This window comes from Canis aureus, chromosome 9 (genome assembly GCF_053574225.1).
Source record: "Canis aureus isolate CA01 chromosome 9, VMU_Caureus_v.1.0, whole genome shotgun sequence".
NCBI lineage: Eukaryota > Metazoa > Chordata > Mammalia > Carnivora > Canidae > Canis > Canis aureus.
In genome coordinates this window covers 49,921,626-49,949,171 of record NC_135619.1, presented here as the reverse complement: position 1 = coordinate 49,949,171, position 27,546 = coordinate 49,921,626, and the positions used below count along the sequence as shown (strand labels likewise).

The following is a 27,546-nucleotide window of genomic DNA, read 5'->3' as shown; positions in this document are numbered from 1 at the left end:
GACCCTTTCCTGTGTGTCCTGGTTTTTCTATATAGATATATTTAGGGCACCTGGGTGGCCGTTGAGCATCTGACTCTTGATTTCACTTCAGGTCGTGATCTCGGGTTTGGGGATCAAGCTCAGTTTTGCTCCACGCTGGGCATGGAGTCTGCTTGGGATTCTCTCTCTCCCTCTCCCCCTGCCCCTGCTTGTGAGCTTACGCATTCCCAAATAATCTTTTTTTAAAAAATCTATGGATATATTTAAATTATCCAGGAGGAACAATGAATGCCAACAGGCTCCCTTGGGGCCACGCTTCTAGCCAAGACCCTCTTCCCCATCCAGTAACACACACAGGATATAAATGTTCAGTGATTTGGAATCCAAAGTGCCATAACCTCCAGGAGTCATTTGCAATGAGCAGCGACCACTAATACTCAGAAGAATTACCCTAAGGGATCTTCTGACTCATCTAAAATGTTCTAATTTTATACCCATGTTTTTTTCTTAAACTATATTGCTCTAAAAATGAATCACCCTCCTCAAAGCTACTCAGAGCAAGCCCTTGGGCCCCAGAGATCCTGAGTAAATGGGCTCCCACTATACTAAGCCCCTTGCAGCCCCGACCTGCAGTTGGCCCAAACTTGGACCCCACCTGACCAGCGCCCCCCCACCCCCTGGCCTCTGCGCATCCTGAGGACCTCTGTGCACCATGAGGAATGCTCCCAGAGCAGGCCAAACAAAGCAGGCTCCAAATGGCACAGACATGGCCTAGTAGCTGTGTTTGAAAATGTGTAGAGGGAAATAAAGGATGGAAAGACCTCAAAATGACTCCCCCTCTCTCCCCGCTGTGTTCGAAGAGCACCGGCTGGGAGTCCTGTGAGTTTTTAAAATGTATTGACAGAGCATCCGTAACACGGTGGTAAACACTGTGTAATGGAAAATCAATGCACAGAAGAGATCCCGAACATGGGGGTGGGGGGCGCGATGGCTCAGCCCAGGACCACGCAGGTGCAGCGGCGGGGGTGCGGGCGCTGGGGACCTCCACCTACCTCCGTAGTAGGGCAGCCACTTGTACCGCCTTCCCTGGAAGTCCTGGCTGTCCAGCTGGGAGCACTGCTCCGCCCGGAAGTCCCTGGCACCCTCGGGGCAGCTCTGCGGGGGGCCGGCGGGGGAGAGAGGAACAGATGGGGCCTCCGTGGGGGTCCGCCCTCCCCACTGCACCTGGGGAGGTCTGTCCCGTCCCCAACAACCGCTCCCCGCTCACCCCAGCGGCTCAGGACAGGGCAGTGGGCCCCTAGGGCTCCCGAATGCCCCCTGCAGGGGCGCGGGGCTGTTTGGGGGGAAGCTGTCACTGTGGGTGGGAGGCGAGGAAGGGGCTTCCCGCAGCGCAGGCCATGCACCAGTGAGAGGGCGCCCCGGGGACTGGGAGGTCAGCCAGATGGGGGGTCCCAGAAGCTGGCGTCCCCACTCCTGTGGGCTTTACCTCGGTGTGGCAAGAGCGGTGGCTCCGGGTGGGGCCCACGCAGTTGGAGCCCCCATCTCTCCTGAGGATGAGAGCACAGAGGAGCCCCGAGGCCAGAGGACCAACACCCCCGCCTCCTCCCCTCCTCCCGGGCTCTCCCGCAGGCCACGCCGGGCAGACGAGGGGCGCCCACACACGCGGCCCCTCGGGGAGCTACAGTGAGCCCCGTGTTTAGACTTTATGCTAGACTCGGAAGTCTATCCCAGAGTTCCTCTAACTCGGGGCTACCCTGCTCTTACAGCACATTTCCAGAGAAAACCCAAATTCTGCCTTTGGAGATAAAATAAGATGTAGTATATACCCACCTGGTGAGGTCACTGTGCATTTACGGAGTATATGGGCCTGGAGTAATAGCTCCTGTCTCTTCCTCCGCACACGAGGTTCTCAGGGATAGGGAGTTATACCCACTCACAAAGGGTCCCCCCACCTTGTGTTGTGCCCCACACCCCTCTGGCACCTATCAGAGTACACAGCACCTCTTAGGTGCTTGATACTTCACTTAAAGTGGGAGGCGTCTATACACAACAAAGAAGCCAAAGGGAGAGAAACAGCACAGGTTAAGAATTGAAGCTTGTTGGGCAGCCCCGGTGGCTCAGGGGTTTAGCGCCGCCTTCGGCCCAGGGGGTGATCCTGGAGACCTGGGATCGAGTCCCGCATCGGCCTCCCTGCATGGAGCCTGCTTCTCCCTCTGCCTGTGTCTCTCATGAATAAATAAATAAAATCTTAAAAAGAAAAAAAAAAAAGAATTGAAGATGGTTCATTCACCAAGAATTTAGGGCACCTGCCACATGCCAGACACAGCGTTCGGAACTAGAGACTCAGGGGAGGGTGGAGCACACACGGCTCTAACCCCCTGAAATCAGGCTGATTGTTGGAATAAGTGTAGTGGGAACTGACGTGATTTCAAATTCTCCATCCAACCTGCTCCCGCAACAAAACCTATTGTTTGGTGGGGGCCGGCCAGGTCCACGCGGGTGACACCAGGACCAGCTGACTCCCGGGCAGCCTGCCCCCTGTCCTCTCCTAACAAGCCACCCGTCCAGCCCTCCTACCTCCGGGAGTAGCAGGGGCGCTCCCGGAAGCTGATGCCCCCTCCGCAGGTCCGGCTGCAGGGGCTCCAGGTACCCCAGGGGCCCCAGGTGTCACTTTGCCGCCTCACCTTGGGAGCCTGGAGGAAAAGACACGCTCAGAAGTGTGAGTCTGCACTCAGTCCCCTCGGGCTCACCGGAGGGTTCCTGGCGAGAGATGGTCCCCTGCCTCACCTTGGGAGCCTGTGAGTCTCTCTCCCAGGCGCCCCAAACACTCACAGAACGAGCCAGCTTCCCCCCCTCCAAGGAGCTTCGAGCCTTTACCAACCCGCCCTTGCTTCCCAAGAGGCAGATGGCCACTCTCCGCAGGAGGGAGGGACGCAGCCCCCCAGAGCCCAGGGCCATGCCCCCCTCCACACAGTCTCTCCCAGAAAAGAAAGTACATTTGGCTGCAGCCCCAGGAAGCACAGGCACGTCTTGTTTCCCCCTAATTACCCCAACCACGAGCCCCTGGTGTGCAGCCAGAATTGAGCCTGTCCTGTCCGCCCTCCGCTGGCTTGTCCTCACCTGCTCCAGCGGCTCTTAGCACCCAGCCTCTCCCCCTGTGACTCGCTCCCGCCCCCCCCACAAGGTACCTCAGAGACCCTCTTTCCTGCTGTGCTGTTCCCAGAACTGCCCTGTGCAGGGGTGGGTGTGAGAGCGTGGGAACCAAGGCAGAGGAAGCCACCCCTGACCAGCCTGGGGTTGGCAGGTGGCGACTGGGCATGCTGGCCAGGCGGCATCTCCACTCTTCTTCTCCCAAACCCCTGTCAGCACTGAGAAGGGCCGAGAAGCACTTGGGGATACCCCCCCCCGAGCCCCAAACGAGAGGCAGTTGAGCTGTGTGGGCACAGTGGAGGGCACAGGAGAGCTCACCGCCCCACCTGAGCCCACAGGCGGTGCAGAGGGGGAGGCAGGAAAGGTTATTCAGGTGTTTCTAAGGCAGAAAGCACCTACCAGGACCCAGGGTGTTGTGTACACCTGGACTCATTTCACCTGCACAGTTAAAGGGACTCTAAGGTCTGATTCGTTTATGGCCATGCAGCAGTTAGAGGGTGGCTCTGGGTTTCATCCTGGGGTCCTGACGCTGGCAGCCCCTCCACCTAAGTGGTGGCCTTCATCAGGGAAAGCCTGTGCCAAGGACGACGGGGGCGGGTGGTGGCAGAGGTGACTGTGGGAAGTGATGGAGAGGACGTGAAAGGAGGGCTCTGGCCCACCTACCCCTCTGACTGTGGCCAGTGCTGGGTCAATGCGGCTTTGGAGGAGCGCCCACTGGCCACCACTGGCGTCCACCTCTGCCCGCCCCTGCCAAGAGGCCCTTCTCATCCTTGACTAACACTCCACAGTGGTGGCATTTCCCTTCCCTTCCCCAAGGACCGCCTGCCTCGCGGAGGGGTGGGCAGAGCTGTGGGGCTCCCCCTGCGAAGAGCTCTCCAGGGGCAGGATGGGACCTGGCTGCTTCTGTGCTCTCTACCCTGTCAGTGCCAGGAGAAGCTTGACCGGAGCAGCATCCAGGACAAAGCCCACCTCTGTGGACCCTCCCCTCCACAGAGGTGGGTCCCGCCTTCTAGAAGATTTCTTATATAACCTCAGGATCCAGGTTTGCTTTCCGGGGAGCCCCGTCCTTTGGGCCCCGGTAACAAAACAGCTAGTCTGATCACTAGTTGGCTCCTGCATCCACGCTCTAAGTTTGCGCTATATGGTAGCCGTTAGCTACAGGTGGCTGTTGAGGTTAATTCAAATCAAATCAAATCAAACACTTCATCCTTCCGTTGCACTGGCCACTTTCATGTGCTCAGTGGCCACAGGACCAAGTGTCTACCTTACCGGACAGCACACTTTTGGAACATCCTTTACCATCTCAGAAAGTCCTACCGGCTGTCCCTGCTCCATCTAGAGCTAAGCCCCCAGGGGGAGGGGAACCACTAAGCACAGTAAGCTGAGAGGCAGCTCAATTGGGTCGAGGGCAGATGATAGGATGGGCCTCTAACCCTGCACCTTGGCTGGTGCCAGCACCACCCCTTCCCCTTCCTTCCACTTTGGAAGAGCGCCCTGGATTGGAGGGTAGCATTAGGGTGCACCCAGCACCTTCTGAAGGAGGAGGGCGCTGGGAAGTTGCACGCTGCGCCCTGCAGCGGGGACGGCCTCTCTGGGCACCTGGGACTGGCCCTCTTCAAGGTTCCACCCCGTTTTGAAAGAGCTGAGGGTCCCTGGGTTCCCCACCAGCTGCCCCGCGCAGGCCTTGGCCGCAGGACGCGGCCGCCCCGCCGGGAGAGGGGGGAGAGGGGGCTCCAGGCTGCGGCGGGGCGGCTCCCCCCTCGTCCCAAGCCCCAGGGCGCCCTCCCCGCAGAGGCCTGGGTTGGGGCGAGCCTCTCCCGCTCCCCAGCTGGGGCCCCGGGGGCCGGGCAGGGCCGCACTCACCGAGGCCCCGGGCGCGGGCGCCAGCAGCAGGGGCGCGAGCAGCAGCAGCAGCCGCATCTCCGCCTGCGGGAGACGCCGGGGTTGGAGCGGGCGCCGCGGGGCCGGGCTCGGGCCCGCAGGTGACCCGGGAGCCGCGGAGGGACGACAGGGTGTGTGTGTGTGTGTGTGTGTGTGTGTCCTCAGGTGCGCCCGGGCCGTCGCACTCACGTGGGGGGCCGAAGGCCTGTCTACTACTGGCTTCCGCGAGTTCAAGACTACCCTCTTTCAATAGTTCAAAGGGTAAAAAAAAAGGGAGGGGGGCAATTAAAAAATACCCGTTGCTGGAAGACAAGTTCAGAATCAAAGCAATGAGTCTCACGGTTTTAATTTAGCAAGAGAATTTCTTTTTTAAAAAGCCATTACACTAGTTGTTTTAAAGACTTAATATAATTTTTTAAAAGAAACCCTCCAAAGATGCTTTCAAAAAAGCCAGTTGTATCCTGCTTTAAACCCAAGCCAGCATTTCTCTCCACAAGAAAAGCTCCACGGGTAGGTTCTGTCACCAGTGTGCCTGTGGTGCTGTGGGAGTATGCAGGGTGTGTGTGTGTGTGTGTGTGAATACGCAGTGTGCTGTCTGGGTGTGCAGGCTGTGTGTGACTATGCAGGAGTGCAGTGTGTGCCCATGTCCAAGGTACTGTGTGTTGGTGTGTGTGTAAACTCTGTGTGCAGTGTGGTGTGCATATGTGAGGAGTGTGTGCGTCTGTGCACAGTATGTGTGCATGTGTGTACATGTCAGTGTACTGGAGAATGACATAAGCAATATGCTCCTTCAGTACGAAACATTAAACAAGTATTGACTTGCACATTTAAATCTGAAAATCCATAATTCTACCAATGTCCTAAACTTTTTGAAGTACGATGTGACTTCATTTTGCAAGGGCGAAACTGCATGCACAAGCCAGGTTCAGCAAAACTTAACCTGGCACATTTGGCGACCTACATGCTTCGTTAATTTAGCACAGACAGTGATTCCTTTAGTCATTGTTGTCACAGTCACATCAGAGGCTCCCGGGGCTAGCAGGCGCGGGGGGGGGGGGGCTGCTTCTGCTCCCCACTCGCCACCACCCCGAGCGACCTGGCTCTGCGCCCACAGCTCCCGCAACAGCAGCGTGCGGCAGGGGCAGGGGCAGGGGCAGGGGCAGGGGCAGGGGCAGGCCCGCGTCGCTCTGCGAACCCGGTCCTGGGGCTGAGGACCCGCCGAGCGACCAGGGACGCTTCTCTGCCGGCGGCCGCCTGGGGCGCAGGTGAGCGCCCGGGGGGGGGGGGCGGGGGCGGAGGAGCGGCGGCCGCAGAGACTTCGCCTGCAACCGCCACCCCCTGCTCCGCGCTGCTCCGGTTACCCTAGATCGAGCCCCGCGCTGCCGCCCCGAGGTCCCAAATGCCCTATTTCAGTTCACTTGGGAGAGAAGCAGAAACAAAGCAGCGTCCGACTGCAGGGCCAGCCCTGGGTCCTGCCCCCCCTCCTCGGCGGGGCTCCCCCAGCTGCCCGGGGGCAGGGCCCGCCGCGCCCCGGCCGCCCCGACTCAGGAGGCGGCCCCGCGAGGGTCGCGAGGAGGCGCCCGCCGCCCGCCCTCCGGCCGCCCCCTCCCGCCGACAGGTGCGCTTCCCACGCCGGCGCGGGGCCACCCAGCAGGTGCGCGCCCCGGGGCACCCGGGGGGGCGCTGGGTCTCGGGAGCCCGTGCCTGGGCGGGGCAGGGTCGGGGGGGCGCGGGGCGAGCGGCGACCCGGCGGACGGGGCGGGGCGGGGCGGGGTCCCCTCCGGGCTGCCCCCTCCCGGCCCGCGCAGCCCCTGCCGCCGGGTCCCTGTGCTGCGCTCGCCTACCTGTCCCGGGGCGCGCGGCCCGCCTGCGGCTCCGCCGGTGCCCGCCCTGGGAATGGGAGGTGGGCCTGGCGGCGCGGCCCGCCCGCGGAGGTTGGACTTGTCTCCCCGCCGCGGGCTGCCTCCTCCCCGCCCCGTCTCCCCCCCCCCAGCCCTGCGGACGCCCATCCGCAGCCCCCGGGGAGCGGCCCGCGCGGTGACGGGGCCGCGTCCCCTTGGGTCTGTGCGGGGCTTGGCGTGCCCTCCATCCTGGGTTTCCCCTCTGGGGCGGGCACCAGCCACCACCCCGTCCCTCTCCCTCTGTGCCGAGCCACCCATCTGTGCATCATCCCCCCCTCCACGCCCATCGTACCTACAGCACACCCCTGTGTCCAGCCATCTGCTCCTCTTCCACCCCTGAATTCTATACAGGGAGACCTCACTTTATCCTGCCTCCTTGGGGTTGTGTTAGAATTTGGGGGGGGTGTGATTTGCTATATTCCACTTTGCAAATAATTTTGCATTTTTTACAAAATTAAGGTTTGTGGCAACCCTGCCTGGAGCAAGCCGGTGGACACCCATTTTTCCAAACTGCTCTTGTCCACTCGGTGTCTGTGTGTCATGTATTGGTAACTCTTGCAATATTTCAAAATGTTTCATTATTTTCTGTTTGTTATGGTGATCCCGGGTTATGATGCCCTGAAAGCTCAGATATGATGACTAGCATTTTTCAGCAATAAAGTATTTTTTAGTTAGAAAAATTGGTTTTTTAGCAACACCTGCCTGGCTCAGTGGGTAGAGCATGGGACTCTTGATCTCATTGGTTGTGAGCTCAAGCCCCACTTTGGGCATACAGTTTACTTTATTTTTAAGGTTTTATTTATTTATTCATGAGACACACACACAGAGAGAGGCAGAGACACAGGCAGAGGGAGAAGCAGCCTCCCTGTGGGGAGCCCGATGTGGGACTCGATCCTGGGACTCCAGGATCACACCCTGAGCAGAAGGCAGATGCTTAACCACTGAGCTACGCAGGCGTCCCATACAGTTTACTTCTTAAAAATTGTTTTTCTAGACATGCTATCGCACCCTTAATAGACTACAGGATAATGTAAACTAAGGTTCATATACACTAGGAAACCAAAATTTATTTGACTCACTTTATTAGGACATTCACTTTATCGCAGTGGTTTGGAACTGAACCTGCAGTATCTCCAAGGTAGCCTGCACTTGAGCCAGAGCTGAGTTTCTCCACACATACACTGCTGTTTCCTACCCTTCTAGCCAGCTTTTTCCTACTGCCGAGAATGCACCCTGGAAACCCACTCTACCTTGCAAACTCCTACTCATCCCTCAAGGCCCTGGCCAAATGTCACCTCCTCTAGAAGAGGTCCTCACACCATAGCAGGCAGAGTTGGTGCCCACCCTGCTTCCGAGGTCTCTGTCCCTATCTGCTCTGGTTTCCGGTGTGTCTATGCACCTGTGGGAATCTGAGTCTCTCTGACTCCGCTGTAAGCAGAGGATGAAGCTTGCCTCACCATCACCTGTGCCCAGGGCACTTGTTGGGATCAAGGTAGGCGCTCGATAACTGTGGTAAATTTAGTTTCCTTTCCTAGTTGTCCTTTTTGTCAACAAAGGCACTTCTTGCCTGCCATCGCTTTTGTGAAACTGAAAATCACCTACCCCCAGGAAAATAGCATTGGCCCTGGGCCACGTGGGAGGTGGGGAGGTCGCTAGGCTGGTGCGGTTCAATCCTCACCCTCTCAGACCTCCCGGCCTTTGCTTACCCTGACCACTCTGGTCAATTCCTCCCGGACCTCCACTGAGGCAGAGAAAAGTCACCAGTGAGAAGCTCACCCCTTGTTCAGATCCCCCCACCCCACTTCCTAGCCAGGTCCTGTGGGCCATTCCTCTAGGCTGTCACTGATGTTCAGACCAAATGCTTACTGAAACATTAGCATTTTGAATCTGTCCCACTTCTTACCCATCAGTGAAGAGAGAGAGAAGCAGCAGCAGCTGTGTAGCAAGGGCCCCTGGGGACTGGTGTGAATTCTTAGGCAAAGATAAAGCTTGGCAGAGACAAGAGAGTGGAATTAGCCAAAGCCTGTCTAGAAAAGGAAAATAGTTCCTTCCATCAGCCAGGAATTTTCTGAGCTTGGTCAAAGGTCCCCATCCAGGAGGAGGAAGCTGCTTCTCCTGCTGTGGGGGGTGGGTAGCTGAGGCACCTTCCTTCCTGGCCTGTTCCTGTTTTTCCTCCAGGATCCCCTCTCAGACACCCGGGCCATGATTTCTTACTCCCCGCCCTGACCCCACACAGAGCAGGGGTGGGGCAGGGAGGCAGAGCCCACACACAGTGCTGCAGCCCCGGACCCACCAGCAAGGCCCAAGCAGTTACTGGCTTGGGCAAGAAGTTCCCAACAAGCCTCAAGTTCTGCTGCCCCAGAGACGTGCTGAGTACGGTGCCCAGCACACAACTGTCCACCAAAAACTGGTGTGCACAAATGGTGCACATACCATTTAGAAAGAAGATTCCAGGGGAAAGGGGGAGACCTTCCCCCTCCGCACTGGCCCGACACCCCCCATGCTCCCTTCCACCTGGGGGGCTGAGTGGCCCAGGGTGGCAGAAGGAGTGCAGCCCTCGGAGGCAGACACCCCTAGACTGGGAACCCGTCCTGCTTCTTGTAGTGTGTGAACTTAGGAAAGTCGTGTCACCTTAAGCCTCAACGTGCTCACCTGAGCCCCACGCAGAGGGTGGGGGGGGAAGTAGGTGGCTTCCATAAAGCGCCTACTAAGTGCTTGGCAAAAGTTAGTTCCTTCTGCCCCACACTCCCTCTGCCTGTGCCCTGGATTTCTTACATCCAGATCATCTCTGCAGATTGCAGATCCAGGGACACAACCTAGAAATCAGTGGCCGGATCTTTTTGTAAGGCTGAGGGGGGATGGAACCCTGGAGAGAAAAGGGAGAAGGCAAAACCCCAAGAGCCTCAGGGTTCCCAGGATTCGCCACTTCCAGGAAGCCTTCCATTATGCCTCCTCTGTGCTCCCGGGGCGGGGGGCGGGGGAGTTGCACTTTGGAACTACGATAGGGATACATTTGTCTCTCTTTCTCCCTCTAAATTGTGGACATTGCAAGGTCAGGGATATGGGTTTTTTTTCCCTTCTTTGTACATGCATCAGAGGTTTGTGGCAGCCCTGAAGGTGTCCCTCAAGAGAGCATGGTGTAGGGAGCACGGCTGGTGACAGCTTCCAGTGACCACACATCCGGTCTCCATCACATTCTGAAGGCCACCCGGCTTCCTGCTCCCACCTGCTTGTCTTCGCAGCGCTTCCCCTCACAGAGCTCTTGCACATCTCAGCTGATCTGCCACGCAGGGTTCCTGGTTGCAATCCACAGAAAAAGATGCAGTTCACGTAAACAGAAAATTTGCTTGGGGTAAGGACATCGAGCGCTCATGGAATTGACAGGAAGGCTAGAGGGTCAGGCACAGATAAGGGCCGGAGTCCCTGCCAAGGTCATAGATCATGGCCCAGGAATGGTTCTGGTAGGACTGTCCTGCTGGACACTGGACTACTGCCACCACCTCTTTCAGGTCACACTAACCCATATCGCCCCCGGATAAAGCCCTGAATGGCCCTTGTAGACGCCAACCCCAACAGGAGCATGCCTGCGCCCTGACCACCAAGACCTAAGAAACAAAAATTGGCAGGTCCCCCAGATGGGAACCTCGTTCAGAGGCTGGGCTACCCCCTACCCCCACCCCCCACCCAGAAAACAGATGTCTGCCACCTCCCTGCAGCACTGATCACGTGGTATTTGTTGAGCTTAGAGGATGCTGCTTCTCTTCCTCCCTTTCTGATGGTTGTTCATTCATTCCTTGAACATTTGAGGGCCTGCTCTGCCAGAAGCTGGGGACAGACCTGGCCGGTGGTGCTAAACGTTTACCAACCAGCTCTCTGGAGGAGATTAAGAGCATTTATCAATGCCCATGGCGTAAATCCTCCATGGCTGTTTTCAAGCTACCAAGGCACAAACCACAGAGCAGAAGCCGTGGCCTCCAACGCACAGGCTGTCCTGCCCTTGGAGCCTTCACATCCTGGGGGCGGCGTGGCATTGCAGCATGTGGCCGGGGAAGTCTTACGGCCCAATAGCCGGGAGCGCCACTGTGCCACAGCCTGCTGGGAACCCAAAAGGAAAGAGAACCCTTCACATGGGAGGACCCCGCCATTTCTCTCCACCTGCCCTTCACCCTCCCACCCGTATAGCGTCTCCCTCGGCAAGAGTCCCAGCGGGGGGGCGGGGGGACTCGCACAGCTAAGTGCTCCTTACCTGTCTGCCCGCCCCTCGAGCCTGCTTCCAGGTCCCCCGCTAATCTGTTGTCCTCCCCCTCTTGCTGCCACATCCGAGTCAGGACCTTGAAACAACCAAGCCAGACCATGAGAGTGAGAGTCCAGTGCTCAGTATGTCTGGCAGCTGCCGCCCTAAGGATGCCACCTGGCCTTTGGAGGGGAGTTTTAACCCCAAAGCTGGGACAGAGATATAACTCCCCGGCCCTCCCTGCAGACACGAGGGCCATCCAGAGAGAAAGAATACGTCCTGGGGGACACCTGGTGGCTCAGTGGTTGAGCATCTGCCTTTGGCTCAGGGCCTGATCCCAGGGTCCCGGGATGGAGTCCCGTATCGCCCTCCCATGGAGCCTGCTTCTCCCTCTGCCTGTGTCTCTGCCTCTCTCTCTGTGTCTCTCATGAATAAATAAATAATTTTTTTTTTTTTAAAGAATAAGTCCTGGGATGTCCTTCAGTGACATCAGGTCTGACACCTGCCCCATCTTCAACCCAGATCCTGGGACAAGTCACCAGTAGGGACGGGGAGACCATTTGCAGAAACCAGTTGAGGCAGGAGACCAGTCAGGACAGCAGCAACACAGGGGAGAAGGGGGCTTTCCAGAAAACCTGCCCTGTTTTGGTTTCCCCTCAGCAGCTCCAGCCTCAGAGATTTTATCCCTTTCCTTCTACACAGGAACACACACACACACACACACACACACACACACACAAACACACACCTATAAGGAGGGGCTACAGTATCCTCTGCAGAAACTAACCCCATGAGCTTCTGAAGACTAAGGGAACAGATGTGAGGAGCCCACCCTCGCCCACATTCTGCCTCCCAAGGGGGAGAAGGATTTGAGGCCCAGGCCCCTACAAAGGTCAGTATGGGATGTGGGACCAGCCCAGGCGGGTCCCCCTCAGCACAGGGTGGGTGCCCCAGCATCCAGAGTACACTTGGCATCCTGCAGCTGATTGCCAGCAGCCTTGGGGTCTCCATCAACAGTGACAGAGACAGGGCAAGTCCTCCTTCCCTCCGTGCAGCCCCTGCATCTCTGGCCTAGCATCTCCTGCTCTGTTGCTGCTATTGCTGGGGGGCTGCCAGGGAGGCACCTGATTGGGACCCCCACGGGGCCAGTTGCAGTTGCCAGGGCTTTTGGGTCCCTTCTTCTCCTTCTTTCTCCTTCTCCATATTCTTCCTTTTAAGATTTTACTTATTTGAGAGAGAAAGAGAGCACATGCGTGTGTTTGAGTGTGAGCACAAGCAGGGGTAGTGGCAGGCAGAGACAGAGGGAGAAGCAGGCTCTCCACAGAGCAGGGAGTCCTTTGTGGACTCGATTGATTCCAGGACCCTGAGATCACAACCTGAGCCCAAGGCGGTCGCTTAACTGACTGAGCCACCCAGGTGCCCGGGTCCTTTCTTCCAGGTCTCTCTCCACCACACTCCCAGGGCACTGCTTTTCTCCTTGCTGCTCCAACCTCTGTATTTGGATAACTCTCAGCCTGGAAACTGAGAAGTGTCTGTGCTTTGTGCCACAGGCCTAGAAACATTACCCAGAAACTCAAGAGGATCAGTACCTCTCAATTCAGAAATAGACTTCCCAACACTCAAGTTAAATGAAGAAGGAAATTCTACTAATTTTGTGGGTAGGTTAGGAGCCTAACTTTGGTAATTTGTGGACCTGTTATCCTGACCCTTATCTTTGAGTAAAACACCACTTAAAGATTTATAGACATAAGACTGGGTCTAAGCTTTTTATTTTTTTTAGATTTTTAAAATTATTCATGAGAGACATGGAGAGAGAGAGTCAGACACAGGCAGAGGGAGAAGCAGGCTCCCTGTGGGGAAGCCTGATGCAGGACTCCATCCCAGGACCCAGGGACTATGCCTGGAGCCAAAGGCAGACGCTCAACCACTAAGCCACCCAAGCATCCCTAAGCTTTTTATTTTTATAGATTTTATTATTTTAAAAAATATTTTATTTATTCATGAGAGACACAGAGAGAGGAGAGAGAAGCAGAGACACAGGCAGAGGGAGAAGCAGGCTCCATGCAAGGAGCCCGATGTGGGACTCGATTCCGGGTCTCCAGGACAGGCCCTGGGCTGAAGGCGGCGCTAAACTGCTGAGCCACCCGGGCTGCCCTATTTTTATAGATTTTATATAACTATAATCCTATATCTAGGTCCCAATTCCTTATCAGGAACTCTTAGGACCAAATGTGTTTCAGGATTGAGCATTTTTCAGCTTTTAGAAGTTACTAAACTGCCTCCAGAATAGTCTGGAAGCCCTCTTTAATCAAAACTAACCAAATGGGGATCCCTGGGTGCCTCAGCAGTTTAGTGCATGCCATTGGCCCAGGGCATGATCCTGGAGTTCTGGAATCGAGTCCCACATCGGGCTCCCTGTATGGAACCTGCTTCTCCCTCTGCCTGTGTCTCTGCCTTTCTCTCTCTCTCTTTGTGTCTCTCATGAATAAATTAAAAATAAAAAAAAAAACAAAAACTAACCAACAGAAAACAACAACAAAACCAGCAAAATATACGAATATTGACCAAAACAGGCTAAACTGAGACTCTAAATAGCCTGACATTTGTTCAGGCCAGGTCTTCTCCCAAACTCAGAAGAAACCTTTCAGGTTTCCAAGCCTTCTGAATTTCATAATCGCAAATAAGGGATTGTAAATCCATAAAAATTAAACAGGACATAACTACAAATGGGGTTACACAGTAATACTGACGGGGGTGATGGCTGCTAGTGGCCTGCTGAACTCCATCGTGGTGGGGCTGTGAAGGTGGGCGCATGGGAGACGGTGGGGTGGGAGGAGGTGTGAGCTGGCGCGGTCCGCAGGTCTGGGTTGGAGTCTCTACTCACTGGCTGGGACACATCTGGCAAGTTAACCTTCCTGCAGAGCAGTTTCTTCATTTTTCTTTTTTTTTTTTAAGATTTTATTTATTTATTCATGAGAGGCAGACACACAGAGAGAGAGGCAGAGACACAGGCAGAGGGAGAAGCAGGCTCCCCGCAGGCTGTGGGATGGCGCCCAGCCAAGGCAGAAGCTCAACCACGGAGCCACCCAGGCATCCCCACATGGTAATTTCTGTGTAGACTTTGCCAGAATAAAATGACAAAATACCTTGTGAGATACAATTAAATTTTTTGTCTTTCTTTTTTTTCAACTCCAGACATTTCTGCCTGGGGCAGCCACTATGGGCCAGGTGTTGTTGAGCTTTAGTTAGAAAACCTGAGGAACGTCGTCAGTCAGACTCCGCATTTACAGAGGACAAAACGGAGGCCCGGAGAGGTGACCCAGTTTGACAGAAACAGATCTCCAGCGAGCCTCTGTCCTGGAGGCAGGAGGCCGGGGCTCTGGGCCCATTGCCCTCTCCCGCTTCCTAGTGGGTGAGTCTGCGGCTGTGACTGGTTGTCTCAAAGCTTCCACTTTCTCACAGGTGGGACGAGGATGACCTAGGACCCTGGTGTCGCAGGCGCACTGATAGTAAGCGCTCCGTGGAAGTGGTTTAATGGGGCATTTAATGGGGCAAGTAGTTGTCTCAGGGCTTTTCTTGGTTAAAGGAGGGTTAAGTACAAGTATTAAGAACTGTTCCTTTATCCCTTCCACATTCCACGTGGTGACATTGACCCAGGACAAACCCATATATTTCTCAATGTCACAAGTGTGCCCTAGGGGAAGAATCCTGTTTGGATTCAACTCTGACCACCTGTTTATAAATAGGGGCTCTCTTAAGCAGATAAGGCCAACTGGCCTCCCCCAGCACAGCCTTGTAAGTAAGGGCAAAACTGGTAAATGTTTGCTCTCATTTAAAACATGTTCCCCCACACGCAGCCTGTTTATGTCATCATGCATGGAAATCCCCTCCTGTGGACCCCTAATCCACCCATGACATCGCTCACTCCCAGGAGGCCTAGGATGGGGCGGTGAGCGCACACACCCAGCTCCCCACCCGTGGCCAGCTGGTCCCCACTCCCCTAGAGAGTGGAGGGGGGGCCTGGAGGCCAGCTGGGAGGGACACCCACGGCCACCCCAACCCCTGCTCAGAAGCGTCTGGGTCAACAAGACCTCTTTTGTGCAGGGGCTGTGGGAGCCGCAGGAGCGTGGGACCCCAGGACTGCAGGGACGCGGGAGGAGGGCACCGGCCCAGCAGGACAGGGAACCCTGGGCTAGTGGGGCGCGGCTGCGGAAACAGCTGGGCCGGCCGGGGCGCGTGGGGAGGGGGTGATGGGGAGACTCCAGCCCCAGGGGCGGGGCGGGGGCCCTGTGCGGGCGGCCAGGCCTCACCCTCCTCCTCTTCGGCCCCACCCGCAGGAGGCTGGGGCGCTGCCAGGGGAGGAGGAGGAGGGCCTTGCTAGCAGCCAGGACGGTGGGCAGGGAGCCCGGATCCCCGCCCTGCTCCCCCCAGACCTCCGACGGGCACCGGCTTCTCGGGGTCAGACCACCTGCCTCCCCTCACAAAACTGTTTACCAGTGCCTTTGACCTAAAAATGAAAATCAATTCATACCACAATTATCATAAGCTTGGAGGGCCTCGGTGAGTCACATCTCTAATGACCAAAGTTGCATAATCACTTGCAACAAGTCTGTGGATTACCTCATCAATTTATGTACAGCACAAGAGGGAAGGAGGAAAGTCTGGTCCTTGCCGGCTAAAAGGAGTCCCTCAAGGATGACTTGCTACATGTACACAGGGGCAGGGGGAAGGCCCTGGTCCCTAGGCCTCCCTCCAGGGCCTGCTCCGGGGTCACTGCCAGGGGCCCACCTGACCACAAAGGAGTGCCCTGGCTTAGAGGACAGAATCCTGGGTTGCCAGAGCTAAAGGGGCTATGCCATCAATAGCATGTTCACCTGAGGCCTGGCTGCTCGGTGGGATTCCGTTACCAAACATTCATGGAACTCCCCCTTCTGAATGGCCAGTAGAGCAACCGGGCATTAGGGTCACCACTGTGAGAAAATAGGAAGTCTGGCCCTTCTCTCCCCAGCAGCCCTGGAAAGCACAGATAGCAAGAGGTGAGTGCAGGCTGAGATCACCCAGCATAGAAGAGCCTGTCCCCTTCCACGGACATTTAACAGGCCTCAAGCCTGATGATGTTTTTTAACTGATGACCTTCTGGCTGTGTTACTCCAGAGAAGACCCCTGAGTTAGGAGGGAAAGGGGTGGAGGAACAGTGGGAAACCCACTAGGGCAGAAGGATGGCAGAGAGGTCATTTTGTTCGAGAGAAAAAAATTCTTTTTAAAAGATTCTATATTTATGAGAGACACAGAGAGGCAGAGACATAGAGGGAAAAGCAGGCTCCCTGCAGGGAACCAGAGTCCCTGAGGTGGGACTCGATCCCAGGACCCCAGGACCAGGACCTGAGCCAACGGCAGACACTCAACCACTGAGCCACCCCGGTGCCCCTGTCTGAGAAAATCTTAAGAAATCATACATTTGCAGCTCTCTGGTCATGCAAGTAAAACCCAGTCACCTCACTAAACAAGCCTAATGCTATTTTATGGCATATGTAGGTACATCCAATTAGTAAACAGAAAACCAAATTACTGCCTAATGACTTACAGCACTTGGTGGACAAAATCTTTGAAAATCCAGATGCAGGATAAAGTCCCCCAAATCTCTCCTCAGTCTCTCTCCATATTTGAGAGACTACTCTGTGACCATCACCGTGATAGCCCTATTCTGAGGGGATGCGCCAGCTCTTAAAGAACTCACTTAAATTCAGGTATTTAAACGTAGTATAAATATAGTGATCTAGTGTTATTTCAACTTCAGATCTTCCTTGTACACATCGCCGAGTTTAGTGGCTCTTGGCTAGGTCGGCTACCCAAGAAAACTAATCACAATCCGAATCTTACCCGCAGTCCACCTCGAGGTATGCTATGGGTAGAGGGGTAACAAAATCCTTTCTTCTTTTGCATGAGGAATTGACCTTGGGCTACTACATAATTAAAACTATTGTAGTTCTGGGGAAAAAGGGGATAACAATGGCAGGAAGAGTATGTCACCCCCGGGGCTGACATAGTCCGTTAAGCATCTCCCTTGGGCTCAGGTCATGATCTCGGGATTCTGGTCCCACACTGGGCTCCCTGCTCAGTGGGGAGTCTGCTTCCCCTTCTCCTGTACGTGCTCTCTCTTTCCTGCTGTCTCTCAAATAAATGAAATCTTAAAAAGGGGGTGGGGGTATGTTACCCCTTGTCCTAAGAATTAGGACTCCACTGAGATGCCTGGCTGGCTCAGTCAGTAGAGTGTGCAACTTTTGATCTCAGGGGTTGTGAGTTTGAGCCCCGTGTTGGGTGTAGAGACTACTTAAAAATAAATCCTAAAAAAAAAAAAAAAAAAAAAAAAGAATTAGGACTCCAACAAACTTGGTTTGAGGTTCCTCCATCTCTCCCCTTTAGAGGGTGTGGCATTCGAGGCACAGAAGAGCCAGCCCCTGTAGGAGAATCAATGTTGGCCAAGATTATGAGGTCCCTGTGCTAAAAGGCCCCTGTAGTAGGTCAGATCACATCCTCCATGGGTTCTACAAGTCACTTAATGAAGAAAGTATATTCTCAGTAAATATGGCAACAGATTTAGTTAGCTAATTGGATTTTCCTCTGGATAAATCATCATTTTAATTAAAAAACCAATTGTCCTTGGGGTCTCTCCTTCGTTTTTGGTGTATATCCTTTGTCTTCATGCCAATTCAGATTCTTCCTTTTTCTCAAACTTTTTTCCAACTTTGTTTCTAGAAATATTCTGATCTTAAAACATGTCATGTGGCTCTGCACTCCCATTCAAATGATGTAATGAGTCAAGTCATCATACTTGCTGGTACTCATGTATGTTGTCATTTTACTTTTAACCAGATCCTAAGCTATTGGTAGGCAAGGATCCCCCCACCACATACACATACAGAGCACACAAAGGAATCCCTCCCCAGAGGAGATGGTTGGGTTACAGAAGACTCTGGTACTTACCAAGTGATACCAGAATCCAACCTCATTATTCTTGCTTCTCAACCCTGCTTGAGGAGTCTTCATTCTCATTAAGAACACCATTATCAGGATGCCGGTGCATGGAGCCTGCTTCTCCCTCTGCCTGTCTCTCATGAATAAATAAAAATAAAACAAAATCTAAAAAAAAAAAAAAAAAAAAGCAAAAACCCACCATTGTCAACGCCCCTAAAAATCAGAAACCCCTCCCAGCTGATGAGGACAAATCATATTTCTGTGGCAGACTCTAGTGACACTGCCTATAAGATTCGTAAAAGCAAATGATGCCTGTGAATCCCAAGGAGGGAATGAACACCTTTCCTCTTCTTGGTGTTCTTAGCCAATGTACCCAGTAATGTATCTCTTACATGCTCCTTTTTTTGTTGTTTTTTTTTAAATTTTTATTTATTTATGATAGTCACACACAGAGAGAGAGAGAGAGACAGAGACATAGGCAGAAGGAGAAGCAGGCTCCATGCACCGGGAGCCCGATGTGGGATTCGATCCCGGGTCTCCAGGATCGCGCCCTGGGCCAAAGGCAGGGGCCAAACCGCTGCGCCACCCAGGGATCCCACATGCTCTTTTTGAAGACAATAGCTAACTTTGGTTTTCCTGCCACAATCTCTTTTTTTTTTTTTTTTTTTTTTATGATAGTCACACAGAGAGAGAGAGGCAGAGGGAGAAGCAGGCTCCATGCACCGGGAGCCCGACGCGGGATTCAATCCTGGGTGTCCAGGATCGTGCCCTGGGCCAAAGGCAGGCGCTAAACCGCTGCGCCACCCAGGGATCCCCCCCCTTTTTTTTTTTTTTAAGATTTTATTTATTTGAGAAAGAGAGAGAACACAAGTGGGGGCGGGGGGAGCAGAGGAAGAGGGAAAGGCAGATTCCCCACTGAACAGGGAGCTTGAGCAGGGCTTAATCCCAGGACCCTGAGACCAGCACCTGATCTGAAGGCAGATGCTTAACTGACTCAGCCACCCAGGTGCCCTACCACCATCTTATTTCTGATCAATAATTCCCAATATTTTATGTGCTACTCAATGTTTAGAAACAAAAGGTTTTGGAGAGTTTTAGGCAAGTGACAGGGCTATCAAAAAAAGTGTTGCTTTTTTTCACTGATGTGACCTACATCATTTGTTTTTGTTTTTGTTTCTTTTTTAAGTAAGCTCTACACCCAACATGGGGCTTGAATTCACAATCCTATCAAGGGTTGCATGCTCTACAGCCAGACGTTGTTGAAGATATTTTTGTGATTTTTTTAAACTACCCCCCCCCCGCCCCGCTTTTTGTATATGTAATGATGAAACACGCTCTGATGGTTGAACAAGGAAGTAGAAAGAAAGACCTTACTTTCTGAGTGGAGGATCTCCTCCTTTGTGGAAAAGTAGATCAAGACTGTTATCAAAAGTTGGTCTGTGTTATTGCACCTGACTTTAGGATCCAAAAAGAACTTTTTTTTTTTGCCACTTTGTGCCTTTCCTTCTGGAATTGTAAGTTGAGAACACAATGCGAGTACCTGTTTACACTGTGATGTGGATACTGTTACAGAGAACACACCAGAGCCTTTCTCCCTGTTAAGCAAATCATGCTCCTGTGAATGTATGTGGAGAAACCCCTGTAGTTTTACCTGCTGATGCTCTCTTGTTGGAGAATAAGTTTCGGATTTTTTTCCTCCCCCACCAAAAATAAGGGGTTTGCATGCTCTATTAACTGAGCCAGCCAGGTACCCACATCATAACTTTGAAAGATAAGCCTCCAGTACATAAGATATCTGCATTGTACAGCATACATGTAAATTCTTGTTTTGACAGCTTCAGCATCAATTTTAGATGTTTTCTAGAAAAAAATGGTTTCAGAAACTAAGTATTAAGAATAGTTGTTTCGAGACTTGCAATTTACCCCCTACCAGTATGAGTGAATAACAGAAACAATGCATTTGTGTTTAACGGTTCCTGATAACAGTTCAAGAGTTCTCAGTTACACATTATAATACTTCCATGTAAGAAAATTAGCACAGCTGGATTCATGCGGTCTTTATTAATTTGACAAATACAAGAAAATCTGCAATCATCTATCAAAATTATATCTTACCAAGAATTTGAAAGGTATTTAAAAAAGATGGATTCACAGTCTGAATCATGTACAAAGCAGTGTCTGTAGAAGCAAAAGCCAAACGACGGACATGTAAATTATCCCACTGAAACCTCTAGCCAGTACCTCCAATCACACCATAAATAGACAATCCTGTGCTCACTACTCTCTACAGTTGATTTTGAAGCTGTCCTTTTAGAATTATTTTCAAAGGAAAACTGCTTCCTGGGAAGGCTTTCCTGCTACACACCCTGGGCTGAAGTGCCAACACCACGTTCCAGGACCCAGAATGGACCCAGCTACTTCCTCAGGGCAATGTTGCAGCTGTCCAAGGCCCCGGAAAACAGAGAAATGGTTAATTTCAGCACTCTCCTGATTTTTAATATGTGCATTTGAGGTTTTTCCTACCAGAGAGGACTATTCAGAGGATGCCATCCAGAGGATTTGGGAGGTGTGATGAAGCCTTGTTAGGAACACTCTGCTCAGCCATTTCACCGAGGGCCATGAAGAGCTGAAACCATGGTTTTTAATCTCCTGTTTGGGGGATTTAGAGAAGAAGATCACAAGGATCACTTCTGGGCTCAAACTCATGATTATCATGTTGTTTCATCCCAAGGGCAAGACCAAATGTCCAGTTTTCAAGTACCCCCATCCCCACCCTGATCAGAGTCAGCTTTGTGGATACCCCAGAGGTGAGGTTCTAGAACAGCAGGTCAGACTGTTACAGACTATCCAAAAGCACAGAGAGAAAAAGTACTTTACAGAAAGGAGTGGTTTCCAGAAGAATCAAGTCACCTTTATGACATCAAAAGGTAACCACGAAAAGGGGTTACTGACAAGTACCTGATATTTTAGAGAAGTTAAAGATGCATCTATCAGTAAACAGGAAACTATAGCTGCATTCTGAGGATATGCCTTACTCCTCTCTTTGCATCTTTAGACTCCAGCACCATGCCAGGAACACGGAAGACACTGAATAAATCTTTTCATAGTGGTTTCTGAGCTCTTTTTCTTCCAGGGCTAGATCATGAATGGGTGAATATGCAAGGCCAGGCCCTGAGGTTCAGGACTAGAGACTTCCTTGAGATGCTGACCCTGGGAGATCTTATGTGGGAGCTTTTGTCCCATATTCTACAAATTATGATCAAGACTACTTATATAAAGTTTTTTGAGGCCAAGTAAAGGGGAAGCAACTAAATTTATGGTATCAACATCGGTTAGGCAAGGAGAGTTTTTAAAAATCAAGAGACTTTAAAAACTGGGGATCCGGGACTTTAAAAGTGAAGACTGTCTCTCTAGTTGCTTCTGTAGTAAAATCAATAAATCATTCATTTATGATTGTTTTCTTCCAAGTTGCTTAGAAAGCTTTTTTCGCAAGAAATTTAATCATTTACAGTGAGATCTGTGATCCTAGGACCACACACTAACCTAAGTGAGAATCAAAAACAGGAAAAGCAAGCTCTTCCTCTTTGGAAAAAAGGTCCACAGATCTTCCAAATATGGTTGGTATGCCCACAGGCTGGTTTGTAGCAGCCTTCTGTATATAAACACTCTGTATTCTGGAAGCCAGTCAGACCCAGACATTAGTGGCCACTTTTTTCATCCTCTTCATTAAACAGGTTGCCTGGGCTCAGTCTGCTTTGTTTGGCCTGGCCCCATAGCCACCCCTGCTCTGTGTGAGGGCACATCCTCAGGGGACTTGCTATGGTTTTCCCTGATGACTATTCTTCATGGTGGAAGACTAGCATTATTGGTATTTCAGAAAAACTGTTTTATTGAACCTAAGAAGAAAGTTCCAAGGCAAAGTTCTGCATCTGAGGTTGGTGACTTCAAGAAGTAAGAAGAGTTCTCTCTATGCTGAGATGTGGTTGCATCTTGTAGAAAGTGCGTTTTATTGCAGTCTTTCTAGGTGGACAGTGATACAAAGGATGGACATAGTCACACTCACACCACAGATCCTCTTCCGGGATGAACCTTTTGTGAAAGATATGGTACTTTGGGGGCTATGCACAAATAAACTACTATAGATCAGGACTCCCTCAAAACTGCCTCATATCACAAACATGTACAGATGGTTTTGTTGTAGTTGCTGATTCATGTGTCTTTCTAGAAGATAATACCCATATTGCTACATATCTGAGGAAAAAGACTCTTGGAAAGGGGCTAAACAAAGAGATGAGAGAACCTATTGTTTTATGCACCATTCTTTCTGTGCATAGCACTTGGTTTGTTTTTCTTTTTCCTGCAGTTCTCAACTGCCTAATATGAGCCAGTTTTGCTTCTGCTCTGGTTATGAACAGCACACTGCTGCTCAAGTTAGTTTAAGAAATATTCTGTGACAGAAAACAGATGTCCTACACTCCAAGGAGAAGTGCAAACCAGATCACACAACAGGTTGGAGAGAAAGCAGGAACAAGAAGAAAAGTTGGCCTTTCTTCAGCCACAAAGGAAGACTAAGTTTCTCACAAATGCTTACAGTCTGATCACCATGGCTAAGGTGTAGTGGTAGGAGTATCAGTGGCAGAAGCTGTCAGTGGTAGAAGGGTTATGCCCAGCAAAGCTTTGCTTAGAGGAGTCATGTGCCCATGGGCTAATGGCTCTGTTTATGCCCTTAGTTGAGCTGTGCTTGGCCTCAACCCAACTGCCGGTTCAAAGGTCTACAGAAATGAAACGTAAGGCAGAAGAGAAAGCACAGAACACCCACTGTGAGGTTCCTGAGGAATAAACTGGCCCTCCTCCTTAACATCTGCCCACGGGACGTGAGCTCATATTGTCCTACTGGCTGTTAGAGGCCCCTTCTTTCTCTTCTTGGCAGCTGGCTCTCCTCCTGACCCTAGGTCCTCCCATGCAAGGCTCACCGAGTAAAATCATGGCTTTCTCTAAACTCCAACTTTGTACTGATACAACTGACTTTATAAACCACCAGCATTTTGGCTATTGGTTCAAATTCTGACCCATGGTGAGAAACAATGGATTGTAGTAAAAAAAAAAAAAAAAAAAAGAAAGAAAAAGAAAAAGAAAAACCAGGACAGAAAGTGCTTCACCAGCCATTTTACTCTTCTTTAATTCCACTGTCTTTGGGCACACATTGTATTTGCTACTGAAGAAATTATGACAGCGAGGCTGACAGCACTGATTTATAACACGTTCTTTGCACCACACAAAGAGTAAAATCCTAGAATAACTGTATCATCTGCTACCACAACAGAGCTGTCTCATTTACTGTGTAAGAGAATGCTTATGGGGGAGTCAGGGAGAGATGGGAACGATGGAAGCATCCAGGGGCAAGTGACCCTACAAGTATGTGTAAAAATAAAGAATTTGGTGGAAAATCCAGAATGCACCTAAGGCTGATAGGAAACCGTTTGGGTATCATTCCACTCTTTCCAGAAATTACTGAATTTAGAACCTGAGGCTAAGACTTTTAGGATAAAGCAAGCCTCAAGATCAGTTCATACTGGCCGTGGGAAGACATGGCAACTGTTGATAGTACTGAATTTCAGTTCTTGAAAATGAAACTTTTCAAAATCAACCTATACATCTGACTTGACTCAAAGTGGAAAAAAAAAGTCTTATTTAAAAATGATAAGTCTGCAGCAAAAAAGATCTGAAAGTGAAAGTTGGAGCCCCTTTTCAAAAACCTTTTCATTTTGCCGCTGGTGCCCGCTTTCCTTACAGTACCTCCTGAAAAATTTCAGAATTCAATACATGTTAATTAGGTTGATCTTCAACATGTAGTTTAAGATGAAGAGTCTTGTTTGGTTTAAACCACGCCATTTAATTTCTTGGTAATGGTAGTCCTGAGAGTCTGCAATGTTAGTAAAATCCACCTGTGACCAAGGGTTACTCGGCTGGCAGGAGCACAGCAACTTCGTGGTCCATCCCTCTTCCTTAGCCTTGTCCCTCAAATCTGGTAGTTTTTGCACCGAGGGACTCAGTCCATCACAATGACGTATGTTCAAACCAGTTTCTGTAGATACCTCCCTTCTAGTGCCCAATGGTACAGGTGGTCAGGAAGACTTGGAAGGAAGCTGCAAAAAGTCCAGCTGGGAATCTTGCCTTTGTTAGATGTGGACACAGGAAAATCATCTTTGTCCTCCCCAGATTTTATTATAGTCAAAGGAGAAAAATCCATGGGATTCTAATTGCAAATATGCTAAATATAAAATTGATGGAATGCTAATTGGTCCATAAAGGGCTGTACAAGATAATCTGTGGCAAAGTAGAAAACAAGCCCAAAAGTGATGGAGATCGGAAGAGCTGGCAATGCTTTCTTGAAAATGGCAAGGAGTAATAATGTAAGGCACAAACCCTGTGGAGTAGAGGGGAAAAGACATAAATTCAGACAAAATTACGGAAGCATTTCATGCAAAAACAACCCAATCACAAGTCCTGGTCTTAATTTAGTTCACTGAATACTATCCTTTAAGGTTAAATTTTGGGACTTTTTTTTTTTTTTTTTTTAATTTGGAAACATTTCTTTTCCTTTGCAGCATTAGAGTTCATTATTTACAAGCTGTTGATACTTCACCCCCTAATTCTAGATAAGAAATATAATCCAAAAATAAGTAAAACTATTTTAACTTAAATAATACTGAAATTTCTATCTAAAAAAAAAATTTCTATCTAAAATATTGATTGGCTACTGTGAGTTTAGTTTGGCTGGCTAAAATACCAGAGGTGAAGAACACCCTCTATGTTACATGGGGGCAAAGAGATGCTCACTGAATAAACCAGTATAAGTTTATGAAGTATATACAGGTTTCTCTATCTGAAAGTAGAGCATTCCTACAAAGCCTTTTGTAAGCCAAAATGACATAAAGTGAAGCATATCCCCATATCCCCATTTTCTCAAAGTTTGAATTATGCCACTTCACTTTTACGGAAGTCCTTCATTAGTATGAGAATGCTTTTTTTGTAAAAGTAAAAATCCTCCTTGGGTCGATTTAGTGGTTAAGCTTAGTGGTTAAGCATCTGCCTTTGACTCGGCCTGATCCCGGGGTTGGGGATCAAGTCCCACATCAGGCTCCTGCAGAGAGCCTGCTTCTTCCTCTGCCGGTCTCTGCCTCTCTCTCCGTCTCTCATGAATAAATAAATAAAATCTTTAAAAAAAAAAAATCCTCCTTGGATTTCTTTTGGTTAGTAAAAAAACAAAACAAAACAAAACAAAACAAAACAAAACAAAACAAAACACCCAAAAAACAGTTAAGTGGTGTAATATGAACTTTCAGAAAGTAGAGGAATACCTGTAAACCCAGCAGTCATATAATATAGTCCATTTTTTTAACCCTAGCTACTGAGACATGGTCTGAAAACTGAGCATCAGTTCAGGTTTATCCAGAGTAAGTTATTTTCTTCTTAAAAGATACAACACATCCAGACAACTAACCTCAAAAGAAAGATAAATTACATGAAATTTCTAGATGGTTTTATTATCATGATAAACCACAGATGTCATCATAAATGTTTAAGTAAAGGCTCTCATCTAATTTCACTCACATATACCTTTAGCAAAAATACCAATAAGAAATATCTTACAGCCTACTTAGTTTGGAAAGCTTCAGGGTTTATGCTGTGACACTAAAGCAAGATCTACATGGCATCATGCATTGTGTTAGCTTTTCTTGCCTCATACCTGCTGCCCAACAAGCACTGTTTGCTGCAGGTTGTGGCATTAAAGGCAAAATCACCACGAGACTTACGAACTAAGTAAGGATCCAAGTACCCCTTGAAGACTGATAACATAGCCTATTTCCTACATAGCTACACTGCTAGGCTTGAAGCAGCAGTTCGTAACCTGAGGTGCCTATCAGAACTTTCCAGGGAACTTTAAAAACAACAAGAACACAAAATTAAAACTGTATATATCTCAGGGCAGGGGCCCCTGGCTGGCTCTGTCCGAGGAGCATGCAGCTCTTGATCTCAGGGTTGTGAGTTCAAGCCCCACAATGTGTATAGAAATTTCTTAGATAAATCAAACTTAAAAAAAAAAAAAAAAATCTCAGGACAGGGATGCATAGTTCTTAAAGCCCCCAGGTGATTTTGATTTTAATGGGGGGGCCAGGTGGTGACCTATTCAAGTAAGGTTCAATTATTATTATTAATTATTTTTAAAGTTCTCCAGGTGACTGGCACACTCAGCCCAGCTGGGGTTAAAATGGACCACCTTCAAGGAGCAGCATAATCAAGAGTTCTGAGATGAGGAGTCCTGACACGTTTTTATTAATGTATACTTACAATTAATATGGCTACAAAACAGGCTATGGTTGTGTTCCAGTCTCCACTGGCTGTTGCAGAAGCTTTACCAACCAGAACACTGTAGAAAATGAAATCTCCTAATCCAAGTTTTACTCCCCCTAAAAAAGAATAATTATGAAATTTGTCACTTTCCGATCAATTTAAAAACGTCACTGCTGCAAATAAAAAAAAAGAAAAGAAAAAAGCACTGCTGTATTGCATCCTAATACTGAATGAGAAAGCAGTAAATGACATATAAAATTCACTTCAGTTAAGTTTTCTTTTTTGGTTCCCTCCAATATGAGTTTCAGATTCTACGTGGCTAACTCTGGGGTCTTTGATAGTAGATGCTGTTGTTATATACAAAAAGAATAATAAATAACAACGGTCCTCTACTGACCGCCTCCTTTACACATGGCACTTGCTCTCATAAATCCTCACAAGAACCTCTATGAGATAGGTGTAATTTACTTCATAAAATTCACCCACTGTACAGTTGAATTATTGTAAAAAATTTATAGAGTTGTCCAACCATCACCACTTTCATCACCCTAGGGCTTACGCAGCCAATGATTTGTTTTCTAGCTCTATATGACTTTTCTAGACATTTCACAGAAATGGACTTATATAGTATGTAGTCTCTGTGATTCACTTCTTTCATTAACATATTTTTGAGGTTTATCCATGATATTACATGTATCTATACTGTTTCTTTTTACTGATGAAATAGTTTTCCATTGTATGGATATACTATATTTTATCAGTTGATGGACATGTGGCTTGTTTTCATTTTGGGGCTAGTATGAATAATGGGGCTATGAACATCATGCTGTGACCAAGGGTACACATCTTTGTGTGTTTTCATTTCTATTGGGTAGATTCCTACCCAATTCCAAATGGAATTGCTGCATTATGTGATAAGTTTACCTTTAGTTTTTAAGAAACTGCCAAATTGTTTTCCATACTGGCTCTACCAGTCTACATGTATTGCTGGTGGCTCATGAGCATTCTGGTTTCTTCACATCCCTCACCAACACCTGGTACTGCTACAGTTTTTTTGGTTATAGACATTCT

General features: G+C 50.0%; 2 protein-coding genes across 13 annotated transcripts in view; both read right to left on the bottom strand.

Annotated features, from left to right (window-relative positions):
* PAPLN (papilin, proteoglycan like sulfated glycoprotein) overlaps nucleotides 1–6,899 on the bottom strand; it is a 35,101-nt gene extending 28,202 nt beyond the window's left edge. For 2 of the 10 annotated variants that reach the window (XM_077909911.1, XM_077909915.1), the window contains exons 1-5: nucleotides 6,855–6,899; nucleotides 4,993–5,055; nucleotides 2,557–2,672; nucleotides 1,466–1,526; nucleotides 1,032–1,134 (exon numbers count right to left, since the gene is read on the bottom strand). In XM_077909911.1, coding sequence (XP_077766037.1) covers nucleotides 1,032–1,134; nucleotides 1,466–1,526; nucleotides 2,557–2,672; nucleotides 4,993–5,049 — 337 coding nt within the window. In that variant the 5' untranslated portion in view covers nucleotides 5,050–5,055; nucleotides 6,855–6,899. The other 8 variants (XM_077909907.1, XM_077909912.1, XM_077909908.1 and 5 more) reach the window with 6 other exon arrangements.
* A 13,263-nt stretch (nucleotides 6,900–20,162) lies between these two features.
* The window catches only part of PSEN1 (presenilin 1), a 79,439-nt gene continuing 72,055 nt past the window's right edge, over nucleotides 20,163–27,546 (bottom strand). For all 3 annotated transcript variants that reach the window (XM_077909895.1, XM_077909897.1, XM_077909896.1), the window contains exons 11-12: nucleotides 26,473–26,591; nucleotides 20,163–24,547 (exon numbers count right to left, since the gene is read on the bottom strand). In XM_077909895.1, coding sequence (XP_077766021.1) covers nucleotides 24,392–24,547; nucleotides 26,473–26,591 — 275 coding nt within the window. In that variant the 3' untranslated portion in view covers nucleotides 20,163–24,391. The remainder of the gene's footprint in view (nucleotides 24,548–26,472; nucleotides 26,592–27,546) is intronic.